We start from the raw sequence: 16,133 nt of genomic DNA on the forward strand, positions 1-16,133 counted from the left end.
CACATTATTAACAATCTAAGTATCAAAACAACTGATGTTTTCTTTCAGATTTTGTTGCAAAATTTTAGTTTTAGTTGCAATCAGAGTTTGCTGAAACCTTTTAGATCTGCGTGAAAACCCAAGCATCTGAATGAAAAAGCAAAAATCTAAACAAATGCTCGCACTAAAAATATGAGTAAATAAATATTTTTAAGAATGATCTTATTAGACTATGTTGAAAAGGTTTATCTTCATTCCATAACACAGAAATAATACTGTAGATTACATTAGTATCATTATCTGTCTGTTGTAAGTGAAATCAAAGCATAACTATGATACTAGCCATCATCATTAACATCAACATCATGCTTCAGTGATACTTTGGAGAAAGGGTAAATACAAAAGGTATAGTACAGCAGGGTATTTTTTGTAGTTTATTCATCTTTGAGCTTTGAAGGTCATTCAAATGTATTATATATAAATTTTCTCTCCCTTGTCAGTAATTAGTAGCTTTGGGGAAGAAGGTAAATCACAGCACAGAACCTGGAAAGAAGGATGGACATGGGCAAATACATGTACTTTGGGTATTAAAGATGGCATAAGACCAGATATACAACACCAGTATTATAACTAGTATGCTTCTATTAAAAAAAAAAATAGCTAAGCCTAGAGTTCACAATTCTTATTTTGTATAATCACAGCAATAAAGAGACCTGGCCCTGGTTTGAGACCACACTATGCTATGTACTGTACAAACACAGGACAAAAGGATGCTGTCTATACTCAAAAAGCTTAGAACTGAAATAAGAAATTAGTGGATAAGGACAGACGGCAGAACCTAAAGAGGAAATACAGCCCAGCAAGCGAGTCAGCAGTATCAGCATGCCAGCAGCCTGTCCACTGTCAAGTTTCCAGCAGGCATCACAGAAAAGGAGAATTTTAAAAGAGGGATCTGGAAAAAGAACAATGAAGTGGCTTGGGGGCATTTAAATAGACAACATATCTCAAACATGAGAGGAGCAGCTATATGGGAAAGCTTAGAGATGTTCATTTGAAAAATTAACAATAATGCATGCCAGCATGGTGGGCCAAATTGAAGTAGGAATTGACAGAGAGAAATCAGGGAGAGGCTAAACCATGAAGACCTTAAAAATAAAGACACGTTGCTATCACATCAAGCTAAGAGGAAAGCCAGTGAAAGAGAGAGGGGTGATGTGGTCAAAATGACAGACTAGAAAAGAGGAAATTGTAGCAGAACCGTGAAAGGAGATGAATGGGGTAAGGCTGTATTCAGCAAGGTCATTAAGAATATGTAGCAACAAACAAGATGCAAAAGAAGAGAAGCCTGGACAAGTTTTAACTGTGCAACAGAAAAAGAAACGTTCCATCTCAGATGTTCTGCAGAAAGACTTAATAAACATTTTAACTGACATGATCCAAGTCAAAGAATGGTCAAAAAAAAACCTGCCCTGTTTATGAGCCCAAGTTAAAGTTAAGACAGTGATGTTGTCCACAGAAGTCAAGAAAGGAAATAGTAGACAAGAACAAAGAGATCTGGGCTAGTGAATAAAAAAAAAAAAAAAAAAATGCTCCATCCAATAAAACGTGGATGCTTGGCTATAAGTTTCTTAGCAAGTATGGTTATCCCCATTGTACTTAATCTTTGGAATACTTGAAAGGCTAAATTACGATTTTATGTGTTGCTGCTGGTATAAAAAGGAGATCACAAAATACTGCAAATCAAAAGTGTTCAACAAAAAGATTCACAGTACACATACTGTCAAAATATACCAGATAACACACAAGATTTGGCATTTCCTTTGTTGCTGAATGATGCATCTTTTGACTAGCCAATTAAAAAAATTAAAAACAAATCTCATCTCCCCGAATTAAAAGCTATCCCTGAATTACCCTAAATCCAGCAATCACTCAAACAAAAAAACCCAACCAATTAAGGTCCCATACAGATATTTTCTACTGGATCGCTTAGCTTTTCTGAAACTTAAGACCAGTGGTATGGATTTTTAAAGAGAGATTTCAGTGCTCTCTAAATTGTAAATCCCAGTGCTAAACCATCATTTTGGTCTTAATTTTTTCTTAACATCTAACCTGAACTAACTTCTTACAAGTTAAGTCCATTAGCTATTGCCCTGTCCCCTGAAGACAAAGAGAACAAGCCACTGCCATCCTCTTCATAATAATCCATTTTGTATTAGAACACTATTAACAAACCCACTCCCCCCATGCTTCTTTTTCTGTAGACTAAATAATCCCAATTCTTCCAACTTCTCCTTGTATGCCATGTTTCCTAGACTTCTAACCATGTTTGCTGCTTTCCTGTGGACTTTTTCTAATTTGTCTATGTCTTTCTTTACTATTCCTTAGCTTTTCACAAAATTTACAGTGACATGAAGTAATTCTACAAATTTTAGGTAATTCAGAAGTCTACGATACTAACCATTAGTACACACATTATTGTCATTGTAAGTATACATTTTATGCTGGTTATTCAGCAGAGACCAGATCCAGAATGTCAGGACCACAAAACATAAGCATATATGTTCTGCCTAAGTCCAAGAGTGCAACCTACAACAACCCAGCCTAGACATTTAGGTCCCCAAGTGCCACAAGCACCTACATTTTAACTAGTAAGGTTTCTTAGACCGCTGAAGTCACTACTGTGCATACCTAAAACTAGCAATATCTCATCCCTGAAGTGCATACTGATTCACAGATGAGGTGTGTCTTCATCTCAAAGTCCCCCGAGGGCCCCAAGCCAGAAGGCATTCTCGGAATCTCTCTGACAGCACTGAACATGCCACACAAGCTACAGCAGTCACTGGCACTTTCAGTGAAAGGGAGCGCTGGAGGAAGTTAGGGTGTCCTCCTCCTCTTGTCTGACTCACAGGCTATTCTGTGAAACTCATCCAGCAAGTAGACCAAGATTCAATGCACTCCATAGCCTGAGAATATTCAAACTCACAGCCCCCACCATCCAGGAAAGTTCTCTGACCACTAAGATATAAGCTAGAGACTGTGTGGCCAGCCCCAGCCTCCCACCTCCACTGAACTGCACAGCAAGGAGTCAAAGACTCATAGTGCAGAATGACAGTAAACAAGCAGGCGCTGGGCTATGGGTGCATGTACACTGACAGGGCTTAGAACCACTGACAGGCAAAATCTGCCCATTAACCATATTAAAAACCTCCTACTTCACCTAATTGCAATGTAGCCCATCCCCAGAAGCTCCCCTGAGAATCAAATCTTGGGGACAGGTTTCTTCCTTGGCCTACCTCAGAACACAGTGTGTTCAGGACTCACAATGCAACTAAGATGGAAGAACAGGAAGGCTTGACACTTTTGCACTAGCCCTTCCCATTTCCCTTGGTACAGCCAATAGATAAAAGCACAGAAGACAACACAACCAGTAGTCATGAGCTACTTGTCACTGTTACTCTTCCCTGTTCCTGTACTGCAGAGAACTCCTATGAATCAGTTTGCCCAAATCTCATCACTCTTTCTGTGCTTCAAAATGCAAAGTAGCAAAGTAACACAGAAGGGGAGGGGTAGCTCACGTGGCCCAGGGTAGCTGAGGATTTTAGAGTTACCTCAAATAGAGGCAAAGAAATACCCTGCTGTCCAACTTTTAGAGCACTCATGTGGGAAAGAGAGACCCCAATTCCAGTCCCTGCTCCCGTAACTGCTTATCCATTTTATATTAGGCAACCACTGCATATAATGCATAAACGTAATTTGGAGCAGAAACAAGAACCTAGGTCCCTAACCACAAACCACATGAATGCCATCTCAGATTCATTCCTGCAAGACTATACAAAGTTGGGGACTTTCTTGCTGTTGTTGTTTGCAGATGACTAGATCTTTTTACAGTACATACATTCCATGAGGTTTAACAAAGGTTAAGGTTAAAATCTAAAAAAAACAAAAAAACAAACTGACTTATATTATTACATCTTCTTATTAAATTAAACCCAAACATTGGAAGTTTTATAATGAGAAGACATTTCTGTATTTAGAAAATAATCACCGCTCCTTAGCTGAAATGGACAAGATTCTACAGATACTTTATTTTTACATAAGTAGTCTTTAACATTAACAGCTGTCCATGTGAATAAACAACTATCTACGCAAGTATTTTGGACTGAGAGTACTGTTTGTAGCATACTGGTATACCGCATATGATTTCAAAATATTTTCTCTTCCCAAAAAAAAAAAAAAAAAAAAATATTAACCTCTTAGCTTACATTTGAGTAAATAATTAACAATAACCTACTAGATTACTACACTTTATCATTTATTTGGCTGTGTATACATACAAACATATTTCCTCACAAGAGGAAGCAGGCATTTCATTTACTATTATGCGATCAAATTTTTAAATAAAAATCTCTAACACTATGTGCTATGAAAACAAAAGGGTTACAAACAGAAAACACGTTTCAATAAAAGAATCAATTTTCATACCAAAGAGGATTATACCACAATACCAAAAAAAAAAAAGCACATCTGTTCTGTATTCCAAAGACAACCCTGTAAAATAGTATGATATTTTACTGTAATATCCTCCTATAATATACTTCGCATTTGAGTGGAGTTACTGAGTTCTCAGGGGGAAAACAACAAAAGAAAACAAAAAAGTCATAAAAATGGTAGGTTTTAAAGGGTTTTTGCTTGGTAGGCAATATGAATGCTAACATTTCCTAGAAGCATTGTGACACTGAATTTCTGCTTCAATCCAATAATGAGACACAGTGTATTCAACAAAAATCTTAAAGCTCATGTGTCCAGAACATTTCATAGACATAACTAATGTCTGTGATTACAATCAGCATCTAGAAAAACAGTCTAGTCAGATTATGAGAAGTATAACTCAAATGTTTATATTTTAAATACTCAAATTTTAGTGATCCCTAACAAGTTTTACCTTCTAGTCTAACCACACAAAACAGCACCCTTCACTTAATGCCATCCTTGAGCAAATGGTACAAAATCTTTCAATTGTTAGGAGAAAAAATAAATTACTATTTAAAGCAATTTCATTCAAAGCAAATAAAATCCCAATTTCCACATGATTTACAAGAACGTTAAAAGCTTATTTTCTACCAGAGAAAACAAAGAGACTAAGTTAATCCATCATGATACTGTGTTATACAAGTTAAGAAAAGGCTGGAATTTTTGTGAAAAGAAATACTGTAAGATCTCTGCAACTGATTTTAAGTACTTCACTCCTGCCATTTGTTTATGTTCTACTTAAATTATAATGATTAATCAAAGTTTAAGGTGAAGATTAGCATGGCACTACTAAATGACTTATTTTAATAACCATTTTGTCTTAAGTCAACATTGTCTACATGAGTCTTGTTCTTAAAGAGTGCTCCATTCCACAAGCAGCAAACAATTTTGCATAAATGTTTATTTTCTGAATAATCACAACCTGTAGCTTTTGATCTGAACTACTGTAGCAGTGGCACTGTAGTTTTAACACTTAATAAATTTTGAAATAAATATAGCAGCTTGAGGGTAAAGAATCACTGTCCTTGCCCGTACATTTTAAATTAATATTTACTTCGGGAATACTCTTTAACACTAAATGCATCAATAAAAGGTCTCACTGACAGATAACGCAACTGAAAAGACAGCACTTTTTATTAGTATGGTATTTGATATTCTGGGGATTGGTTATATTGTAATTGATAAAAAATATGTGTTGCCATGTACAAACTTGGGCACGGAGCTCCAAGAAGCTACTTGTATATTTAAAACATCACAAAACAGGGCCCACTGCTAAAAAAGTCCCACCACCCTGAGGGATTCAAATTAAAATTCAGCCCCCCAAATTTAGGTAATGCCCAAAAACAAACCACACTGGAGCCTGACTGTGCTGGGCACTGTACAAATAAATAGCAAATGACAGCTACAACACATTTGTTCTCTGACACAATAAGAGTCTAAAACAAACATGACTTTACCACAGTTAATTAACTTGTTTACAAAAAATAGTTGAGTCTTGTCAGTTCCTTGACATTTCAAGTGAAGTTAACACAAAATACATTGGAAAGCATAATTTCTTAATTAAAACATTAATCTGCAAATCACTGCTTAGAAGTTATTTGATACTACAGCCACACGAAAGCCACCAGCAAGTGAAGTTGTTAAGGTAGTTTTATAAGACAAATTAGAGGGCAATATTTTCTGGCTCTGCAGAATTTACAGATGATTAACAGGAATGAGAGGTGAAGAATTTAATTTTTTCATTATTCCGCATACATATTAAAAACTTACTACTCAATAGACGTTTATCAGTATAAATGGTAAACTCTTGGGGAAGGAGGGGATTTCTGAATCTTATAACTTTATAGTTTAAGATACCATATGCCAAAAACTATTTTAGTAGTAACTGACTACCACCAAGTATAATGTTACACAAGAAGTTATGCCATGCTAACAACTTCCTAAAATATGCTCAGGTTCCTATTAAAAAACCTGAATAATCCTCTTTTTTTTTTTTTTTTTTAAAGATACTGTATATTAACTTACTGCTAATAGTTCTAATAGTCATTTATCTTGTATTTAATAGCTAGCTTATCTCCATATGCAAAATTGATATATACGAATCACTGCTATATCTGCGCATGCACAGCCACATGCACACTATCATGGTTCAGGGGAAAAACCTTGTAAATGCATTTTTTTTTTTTTTAAACAGTGTAACCATTTTCACAACTACAGAACAAATCCAAAAGCCAAGAGCTTTTTAGTTTGTATTACGGGGTCACCCAAAAGCCATGACAGGCTCAGCACCCCAACGCACCACATGCTGTACACCTGCATAGGTAAATAAGACCTCACCGAAAGAGTTACATTCTTAATAAATTCGAGGTACACCAAATGCGAAACATACTCCAACTTAAGATGAAGAGGAACGAATGAAAGTGTGCCTAATATCATAGGTGGACAAGGTTCTTTGGGTAAATGCGATATCTTTTATTAGACCAACTAAAGGTTGGTCTAATAAAAGACACTGCATTTACCCAAAGAACCTTGCCTGCCTATGTCCTTAGATCAGCACAGGTACAACCAACAGCCCCAAAACATGTCTAATACTGTGCCATTTATACAACTTAGATATGACAAGGTTCTCAGTCACTTACACATCCCTCCCCCTGAACCAAGGATTTTAAAAAATGAAGACACATACACACGTGAACCGGGAACAAAGATAAAACAAAAAACAAGCCAGCATCACCACCTGCTCGACATTCCTTCCCTGCCTCTCCAGAAGTGAGACTTCTGACTCTCATGTTTTGCGCTCTTCCACCCCACACATTCCTCCCGAAGGCTGTTCCCAACCTCCCATTACTAGCTATTGTTTTTAGCTGAACCCAACTGCAGACTCTAATGAAGCCCTGCTTCCCTTCCTACTTGCTCCATGTGTCAGTGTGGGAAGCTCCCAGCTGAATGACTAAGGGAGAAGAACCCTTAGGTCTGCTCTCCAGCAAGCAGGGACAAGGTGTCTGGGACATTTTGAAGTGAAAGGTCACTGAAACAAAGAAGCGACAGCTCTTACTCTCTTTAAAGATCTGCAATTAGCTGAGTGTCTCACTATGAAAAACTGATACAATAACTGCTGCAAAATTAAACCCTACCATAAAATACAAAGTGAAAGTTGCCAGTTACCAGCAAGATGAGAAGACAGCATCTGTTTTAGCAAGATGCCCAGCCCAGCCCACTCTCAGCCAGCACTTCCCTCAGAAAACAAAAGTGAGGAGGTGTTGTGCCCCCTCCTTTCCTCTGAGCGGTGGGATGGGGACAGAGCTGCGGCCCCAGGAGGACAGCTGGTGCGTCCAGCGGCCGGAGCCCAAGGTGCCCACCCTGCACGGAATTGCTGCGCCCAACTGCTTGCTGCTGAAATGGCGTTTGCCGCTATGAGGGAGGCAGAGACATGAGCGCACATGCAGTTTGGGAGGCGCGAAGCACCCAGGCACGAAGCGCCAGGGCAGGCGGGCAGAGGCAGCGGGGGGCTGCTCCCGGCGGGCAGGGGCAGGGGACGGCTGGGCCCCCGCCCCCGCCCGCCGGGGAGGGGACACGCGCTCGCGACCCCGACGTCGGAGAGCAAAACAAACACGGAGCGGAGCCGGGGGAGGGGCTTGCGGAGGAGCCGCCGCGCCGGCCGGGATATAAAGCCCCCTGGCAGCTGCAGCCGAGCCGCGAAGTTGGAGCGTCGGCGCCCGCCGAGCAGCGCGTTGTGCGCCGGGGCCGGGCCGGGCCGGGCTCGCCCCCCGCCCGCGCCGGGCACTCACCAGCGAGAAGAGATTGGAGTGACAGTCCTCCAGGCTGGCCCCGTTCGCCACCCAGTTGGCCGCCGCAGTCATGATCCTCGGCGAGCCCGGCCGCCGGAGCGGGGCATGTCTGGAGAGACGGGCCCGGCGGGGCGGGGCGGGGCGGGGCGGCTCACGGGGGCGGCCGCCGCGGTGCTGGTCCCGGTCCTGCCCCTGCCCCGGGCTCGGCGGCGCAGGCAGGGCCGGCAGGGGGCGCTGCGCTGCCCGGGGGCGCTCGGGGGCCCGCGCTGCGCGCCGCGGCCGACACCCCCCGAGCCGCCGGGGGCCGCGCCGTCAGCACCGCCGGGGGGGGGCCCGCCCGCGGCCAGGTTGGGCGGCCGGCGCGGAGCGGCCCCGGCAGGACGCGGCGGGCGGCGGAGGCCGTGTCCCGGCCCGGCCCGACCCGGCCGCCCTCGCTGCTGCCGCCGCTGGCGGTGGGCGGGCGCTGCTTTCCTGCCGCCGCCGCCGCCTTGTTTACGCCCCGCGCGGGACCCCGGGGGCTGCGGGCGGCTGGCGGCGGCCCCCGGCCGGAGCGCGCGCGCTGTCCCCGCCCGTCCCCGCCGCCCTCGCGCAGCGCTGCCCGCCCGGCGCCGCCGCCGCTCCCCGCTCCGCCGCACGCCCGGCCGCCGCCTCTGTCCGCTCTGACAGCAATGGCGGCCGCTAGGCCCAGCGCGCCTCGCCATTGGCCGCCGCGACCCCACGTGACGCGTTCCGACGGGAGGGGGGGCAGCGCTCCGACTCCCGCCCCCCCCACCCGCGCCGGCCCGAGGCTCCGCTGGGGGCGCTGCGGAGTCAGGAACTGGCCGCGGGCTCGGGGGCAGCGGCTTCCACCGGCGCCGCCTCCAGCTGGAGCAGGGTCGGCTGCTTGCTGGGAGCCAGGTCAGGCCCTGGGTCTGGTGTAAGTGGGCCAGGCCCACTCTCTGCAGCTCCTCCCCTTGGAGACCTGAAGGTGGTTGGGTTTTTGGGGGGGGGCTTGGGGGTTTGGGTTTTTTTCCCCTATTTTTTTTGCACCGGTCCTGGAAGCACTGGTATACCAGGTCAATGCATGGAGTGGATGGAGCAAGCTCCGGTTCCACCACCCAACACCGAAAAGAATCTGCTCAATATAGACCTCCGATGGAGGACATATCAGAGACAATCACCTGCCCTGGGAAAACCACCTGATCGATCATGGTGTCTCCCATGATGGTGATGGTTTCCAGGCCAAAACCTGACTTCATCCCAACCAGGCCGCTGGCGCAGGAAAACAGAATGGCCCTAGGGTTGCAGCGGCTACCCAAACGTGGCGACTTGGGCACAAGTCTGGACAATCTGAGTCTTCACAAACCTCCCCTTCCTCAGCACTTCTCACTGGCGTGATACTCAGCCCTCTGGCAAGAGCGCAAGGTGCTTTGTAAAAAACAAACCAGGGCTTCTGCCCTGCTGGCAATATTACCTGCAGGCAACTCACTCGATATATTTTATTATTGGGATGCTTAGAGAGACCAAACTTCCTGTCGCTGCAGAGTGAAAGATCACGTGTTAACGGTGAATAACTGTGCTGGTCCATCCTCCAGCACAAAAAGATGATAATGTCCATCCAGATGCAAAAATAAATAAATAAATAAAATAAATAAATAGCCAGGGCCTTTTCAACTATATTGCTGGCACCAGAAGAGTAGTTGGAAGAGGAACCCAAATTACTCATTGCTTTTAATGTGACATACAGGGCATACCAGTACTTTGCTATATCTTAGAAAGCAAAACAAAATATTTAGCAGTAAGTGTATTTATAAATTTAAAAAATGCAAAAAGTAATTTAGAATTAAATTATTCCTTTTAACATTATAGTTTCCATGGAGATTGCCATGTTAAAAAGCTAAATCAAATTGCCCCACACTTTTAGGATGCTCTTTAGACTGATACAAAGTCTCTTACCTCATACATGTTTGTTTTTGTTCCACTTGAAACACCTCTTAAGACAAACATTTGCCTATCTTTAACAATAAACATTCCCTCAAATTAACTATACCTGAAAGTAAAACTGACTATAAACAAGTGAAACTGAGCACAATTGTATTCATTGTCCTAGGGGAAAAAACACATAAAAAGTAATCAAACAGCAACAAATAGCTATAGTTAATATTATTTCATTTTAATGAAAATATTTATTTCTACTTTAATGTATGTCTTGCAACATGAATAAAGAGCTGTATGTAAAATGTTAAAGTTGACAGTGTCCCTTTGAAACTTTCAGGTAGGAAACTAACTTAGCCATATAAAATAAAGCTAAACTACCTAGACTTCTCATTAACAAATGGAAAATCACCATTTAAAAAGTAAAGTTAATTTAAATTTGCCTAGCAATTAAAGTTGATATTGAATAACAAATAGAAAAAACATACAACAAATTTTAAACTATCTGACATAGAACAAAAGCAGATTATTTTATCCTATCTGGTTAAAACAAGAGCTTTCTTCATGTTTTTAAATAATATTTTTCATCATTTACTTTTCTTTGCAATTAGTTGTGGTGAGCAGGAACTAGTATTTTATTACACTGACAGAATAGAATTAGTAAGAACACCTGTTTCATTGTAGTAAATCTGGAGCCATATACTGGCACAACAGCCCCTGTCTAAACTGCACAGATGCACTGCTGTGGATAGAATTTAAATCCCTGGGGTCAGATTCTATTCCACCTATTGGGTGCATAAGTGGATTTAAGCATCAGTTCTATTCCATCCTCCCTGGAGTAGCTGAAAAACTAATAATAATAATAATTATTATTACTACTACTACTAGCAAATTGCCCATCAAAAATGAGGGGGGGGACAGAGGCCAGCATTTGGCCCTGTGCTCCAGTCCCCACCCCCCCGTGCTAGTCCCCGCCCCCTTCAGGCCCAACCCTGTCCCCCTCTCCCCCCCCCCGCAATCTGGGTTCAGGGGAAGAAGGGCCACTCCCCCTTCTTCCCCCGCCCCCTGCTGCAGGCTCAACCCCATTGCCCCCCACTGCCATGGCAGCCCTGCCCCCTCTCCTCCTCCCCATCTCCCTGCCAGATCTTGTTGGGGAGTGACGGGGGTGGTATGCTCTGGCCCCAAGGAGCAGATTGGGGGGGGGTAAGGCCATTCAGCTCCATCCCTGCCATTGCTCTCTGCCTCCAAGGAGTGGGGCAGGGGGGACCAAGCTAGCTCCATTGGCTTGGCACCCCACCCCAGCTCCTCAGTCCTCACTGTCACTCCACCATCTGTCCTATCTGTCCAGAGCATTCTGATTGGCTGCCGAGACAGCCAGTCAGGGCACAAATAAAGCGTTATGGACAGACAGACAGACAGGCTAAGGCTTTTATAATATTAAACTATCAAATTGCCCATCAAAAATGACAGGTGAGGTGGACAGAGGCCTGTGTTCAGCTGCCTCAGGCCAGGGCAGGGACACAGCCACTCCCCACATCTCCTCTGCTGCTTCAGTGACAGCCGCCACTGTGGCGGGACACAGCCACAAGTATAACCCCCCCTTCCCATTCCCCTCCCACCCCTCTTCCCCACCATCTCTCCCTCCCCGCCACAGTGGCAGGGGGAGGGGAGGGGAGGAGTGGGCTTGGGCCCAATGCAGGGGAGAAACGGGCCCAAGGGTAGGGAGGAGCCGGCCCGCTGCGGAGGGGGGAGCAGTGGGCCTGGGCCAATCCAGCCATGGCGGGGGAACGGAAAGAGTGGGCTCAGAGCCAATGGGGGGGAGAGAGAGGCAGGAAGAAGTTGGCCTGGGCGAGCTTGAAGAGAAGCCCGCCCACCACGGTGGGCAGGAGCAGCGGACCCAGCCCAACGTGGTAGCAGCTGAGAAAGGGGAGGAACAAGCCTCTTCCCCTCCTCGGGCCTGGGCCCATTTCTCCCCCACCCCCCTTCTTCCCCCCCCATCAGCTCCAAGCACGCTCATCCTGTCCCCCCCTCACCGCTGGGGCAGCCCGGGCCCGCTGCTCCCCCCACCGCGTGGGCCAGCTTCTCCCCCAGCTTGGGCTTGGTCCTCCTCCCCCGCCACATGGGGCCCGGGCCCACTCCTCCCCTCCCCTCCACTGCCACTCCCATGGCACTCCCACTATTCCCCCAAACCACATCTGGCCTGCTTCTCCCCCCACCGCTGATGCATCTTCCTGCGTTAGGCCCTCAGGCAGTGACAACAGAAGGGGCTAGGGGTAGGCTGAGATACTTCACCATCATCATCCACAAACTCTTCACCAAACAGTCAAGGCAAGAGTTTCCTAGGCAGTGCTGACAAACCTGAACAGCTGGAAGCAGGTAGCCTAGGATCTCCACATGAGTGGCTTAGGTGTGATGGTTGCATGACTCTCTCTCGGTGATGGGAACACAAGGTCCTACCTAGACAACCAGGCGGCCCTAATTAGGGAGACACCACCTGCCTCAATCCAAGGAGGCCCCTATAAAAGTTGGGGTAAAAAAGCCTTGCCTCTCACCGACTCCTGGCTGGTTTCCTGCGATCAGCAGGATCTCCTTTTTAAGTGGGAGAAACAAAAAGAGACAGAAACTGACAATTGGATGCTGGAATGTTCATACACTAAAAGGAAAATCGAGCTTGTAGAAGAACTGCATTAGTAGCAAAGGAGCTACACAGGTATCAAATAGATATCACTGCCTTATCCGAGACTAGACTACATGACAGCAGTGTGCCTAGAGAAAACAAACACACTTTCTACTTGTCAGGTTACAAGGCAGACCAAAACACTGGCCTACATTGGGTAGGATTCACAATAGCAAACTCCATTGCTAATAATTTATCACAGCAACCTGCGTTAATATCCAAGCACTTAATGACATTCCTGATACCACTGCCCCATAATAACTCTATGGCCATAATAAGCACCTACACCCCAACACTACTTGCTTCCAAAGACATTTCATAGATTTGCATAGATTTCATAGATATTAGGGCTGGAAGGGACCTCGGAAAATCATTGAGTCCAGCCCGCCGCCCAAAGGGCAGGAAGTCAGCTGGGGTCACAGGATCATAAAGACAGCTGAGTGACACTCTAAGAAATATCTCCAATAATGATAAAATCCTACTACTGGGTGATTTCAATACACACACTGGAGATGACTATACCATTTACAATATTCATGAGGAAATTTGGACATGGGTCTCTAAACACAAATGAAGAATTACTCCTAACACTCTGCACAGAGTTTGACCTTGCTGTTACAAACACTTTTTTCAACATGCCAGAAAAGTGGTTCTACTTTTGGAGGCATCCTCAGTCAAAACAATGGCACCTTTGTCAGTACAGAGGCGGAAAAGGATCTTGGAGTCATCATTGACTCCAAGATGAACATGGGCCGGCAGTGTGGGGATGTAGTCAGGAAGGCCAACCATACCTTGTCATGCATCCACAGATGCATCTCGAGCAGGTCCAAGGAGGTGATCCTCCCCCTCTATGCGGCACTGGTCAGGCCGCAGCCGGAGTACTGTGTCCAATTCTGGGCGCCACACTTCAAGAGGGATGTGGACAACATGGAGAGGGTCCAGAGGAGGGCCACCTGCATGATCAGGGGGCAGCAGGGCAGGCCCTATGAGGACAGGCTACGGGACCTGAACCTGTTCAGCCTCCACAAGAGAAGGCTGAGGGGGGATCTAGTGGCCTGTTACAAACTAGTCAGGGGGGATCAGCAGGCACTGGGGAAGTCCCTGTTCCCCCGAGCACTGCCAGGAGTGACCAGGAATAACGGTCACAAGCTGGCAGAGGGTAGATTTAGGCTAGATATCAGGAGGCACTACTTCACGGTCAGGGTGGCTAGGATCTGGAACCAACTTACAAGAGAAGTGGTGCTGGATCCTACCCTGGGGGTCTTTAAGAGGAGGTTAGATGTACACCTTGCTGGGGTCATTCGACCCCAGTACTCTTTCCTGCCATGGCAGGGGGTCGGACTAGATGATCTACTAATGTCCCTTCCAACCCTAGAAACTATGAAACTATGAAACCTTCTAGACTATGTCATCTCTCATAACAATACCTGAGGGATGTTTACATTACCAGGACTATGCAAGGCACAGAATGCTGTACAGATCACCGGCTTATCTGTACTAAACTGAACATCAGGATTCACACTCCTAGACAGAAGGTTGCTCCAAAAACAAACTGACATATCAATGTTTTGAAACTTTGCATGGAAAAAGAGAATACTCAGTTAGCAATTTCCACTCATGCTGCACTATCAAATTGTGCCAATGCAAGAGCAAGTGAAACTGTTGATGAAAGGTGGGGAGCCTTTTGAACTGCACTGCAATCAGCAGCTAAAGAATTGCTTGGTGTCCCATCTCGACAAACTCTGGACTGGTATGATGCAAATGACAACAATATTCAAGCACTCTGTAACAGAGCACATACTGAGGTGCCTGATACAGTTAGGAAAGTTCTTTCTGACACGGCTGAGAGAGAGAGAAATTTACCTGTATTTCACAAAGTGATTAAAGAAACAAGACAGCATGCATCATCATGGGCTCACGTGCCCTTGATTCTCTCCCAGTCCGGCCACAGCAGAGATACATGTGAGAGCAGAACCAGCTCTCATTGGTCTGGGGCGTGAACCCAGAAACTAAAGCCCAAATGGATCCAAAGAGTTGGCTGCCCTGAAGAAAGGATGCATGCAAGGGCTACTGCTCATGCACACCACATGGAGGTGCAGAAATTTACCTGGAAATCCTTGCTGTATGAAAGCCAGAACTAATCAAGAGGGATGAAAATGGAGATATTTACCTTGAACAAAGAGATGGCATGGGAGTCTCAAGATCAGGGTGAGAGCTGTAATCTAGTGAGTGGGATTTACATTGTTTGACTTACCTACAGGAGAAAAGAGACAATAAGGGGATTGTTGGACTGAGTAGGCTTAGCACTGGCACACCTCTGTTGACCAAAAAGCCTTAGTGGAAAAAAAGGCTGAGATCAGGCTGCATGTGTGAAAGACAAACCATAGCATATATGCAATTAGTATAAGCCTCTAGAGACTTAACTGGCAAAGCTAAGTAGAGTTGGGACTGGTGAATAAGTAAATCTTTAGGAGGGAGCAGGAGGGAGTGGGACTACTTAAATTAAGGCCAGAGAGACCACATACTCAGAACATCTGTGGTATGGTAAAGAGAGGGTGTAGGGGAGGAGGAGCCCTGTGAAGAGACCTAAAGTTTCTACTCAGTTATGGGTTAAGTAGAAGATCTCATCTCCCAACACCTAGTTCTCTTTCTTTTGTTTCCTTAACATCAAAGGCATGGCAGGAAAGTGGGGAAGATGAATAGACATGGAAGTCAGGTAGAGACAGAATCATCATCACCAATACAAGAAAGCTTTCTACAGGTCTTACACACTTCTTGTGGCCCACTGAGCTATATGCAAAGATAAACTGAACAACCCCCTTTTCTTTCACGGATGCACAAGCTGTTCAAGAAATCAAAACCTGTAGTGCAGAAAAATCAGCAGGAGATGGATGACATTTGGTGGAAAAACAAAGCAACTACAAGTTCTTGCTGATACTCATAACACCCAAGGGGTTTTTTTGAGAGTTAAAGTCCCTTTATGGACCACAAAGAGCCAATACCTCTCCAATCCTGTCCACTGCCAATACCATACTCCTGACTGAGCACAATATGATATTACAGAGATGAAAAGAATATTTTATGACCATCCTCAATCATGAGTCAAGGGCAAATGATCAAATGGTAGACTCAACTGGGCAAAGACCAGTTTGAGATGAACTAGAAAATCCCCCAAATCTGGAAGAGACTAAGAATGCACTTATAGAAATGGCAAATAGAAAAGCAGGTGAAGCTGACGAGATCCC

At 45.1% G+C, this 16,133-nt stretch overlaps 1 protein-coding gene and 1 non-coding gene across 3 annotated transcripts in view; both read right to left on the reverse strand.

Annotated features, from left to right (window-relative positions):
- MED13L (mediator complex subunit 13L) overlaps positions 1-8,932 on the reverse strand; it is a 406,232-nt gene extending 397,300 nt beyond the window's left edge. For both annotated transcript variants that reach the window (XM_090062161.1, XM_090062160.1), the window contains exon 1: positions 8,298-8,932. In XM_090062161.1, coding sequence (XP_089918287.1) covers positions 8,298-8,369 — 72 coding nt within the window. In that variant the 5' untranslated portion in view covers positions 8,370-8,932. The remainder of the gene's footprint in view (positions 1-8,297) is intronic.
- A 383-nt stretch (positions 8,933-9,315) lies between these two features.
- LOC149857564 (U2 spliceosomal RNA) lies at positions 9,316-9,508 on the reverse strand. Its single transcript, XR_016444353.1, has one exon. It is a non-coding gene; the product is annotated as a U2 spliceosomal RNA (small nuclear RNA).
- Between the last annotated feature and the right edge of the window lie 6,625 nt (positions 9,509-16,133).

Source organism: Crocodylus siamensis, chromosome 9 (genome assembly GCF_052110815.1).
Source record: "Crocodylus siamensis isolate JL-2025a chromosome 9, ASM5211081v1, whole genome shotgun sequence".
In the NCBI taxonomy this organism is placed as follows: domain Eukaryota; kingdom Metazoa; phylum Chordata; order Crocodylia; family Crocodylidae; genus Crocodylus; species Crocodylus siamensis.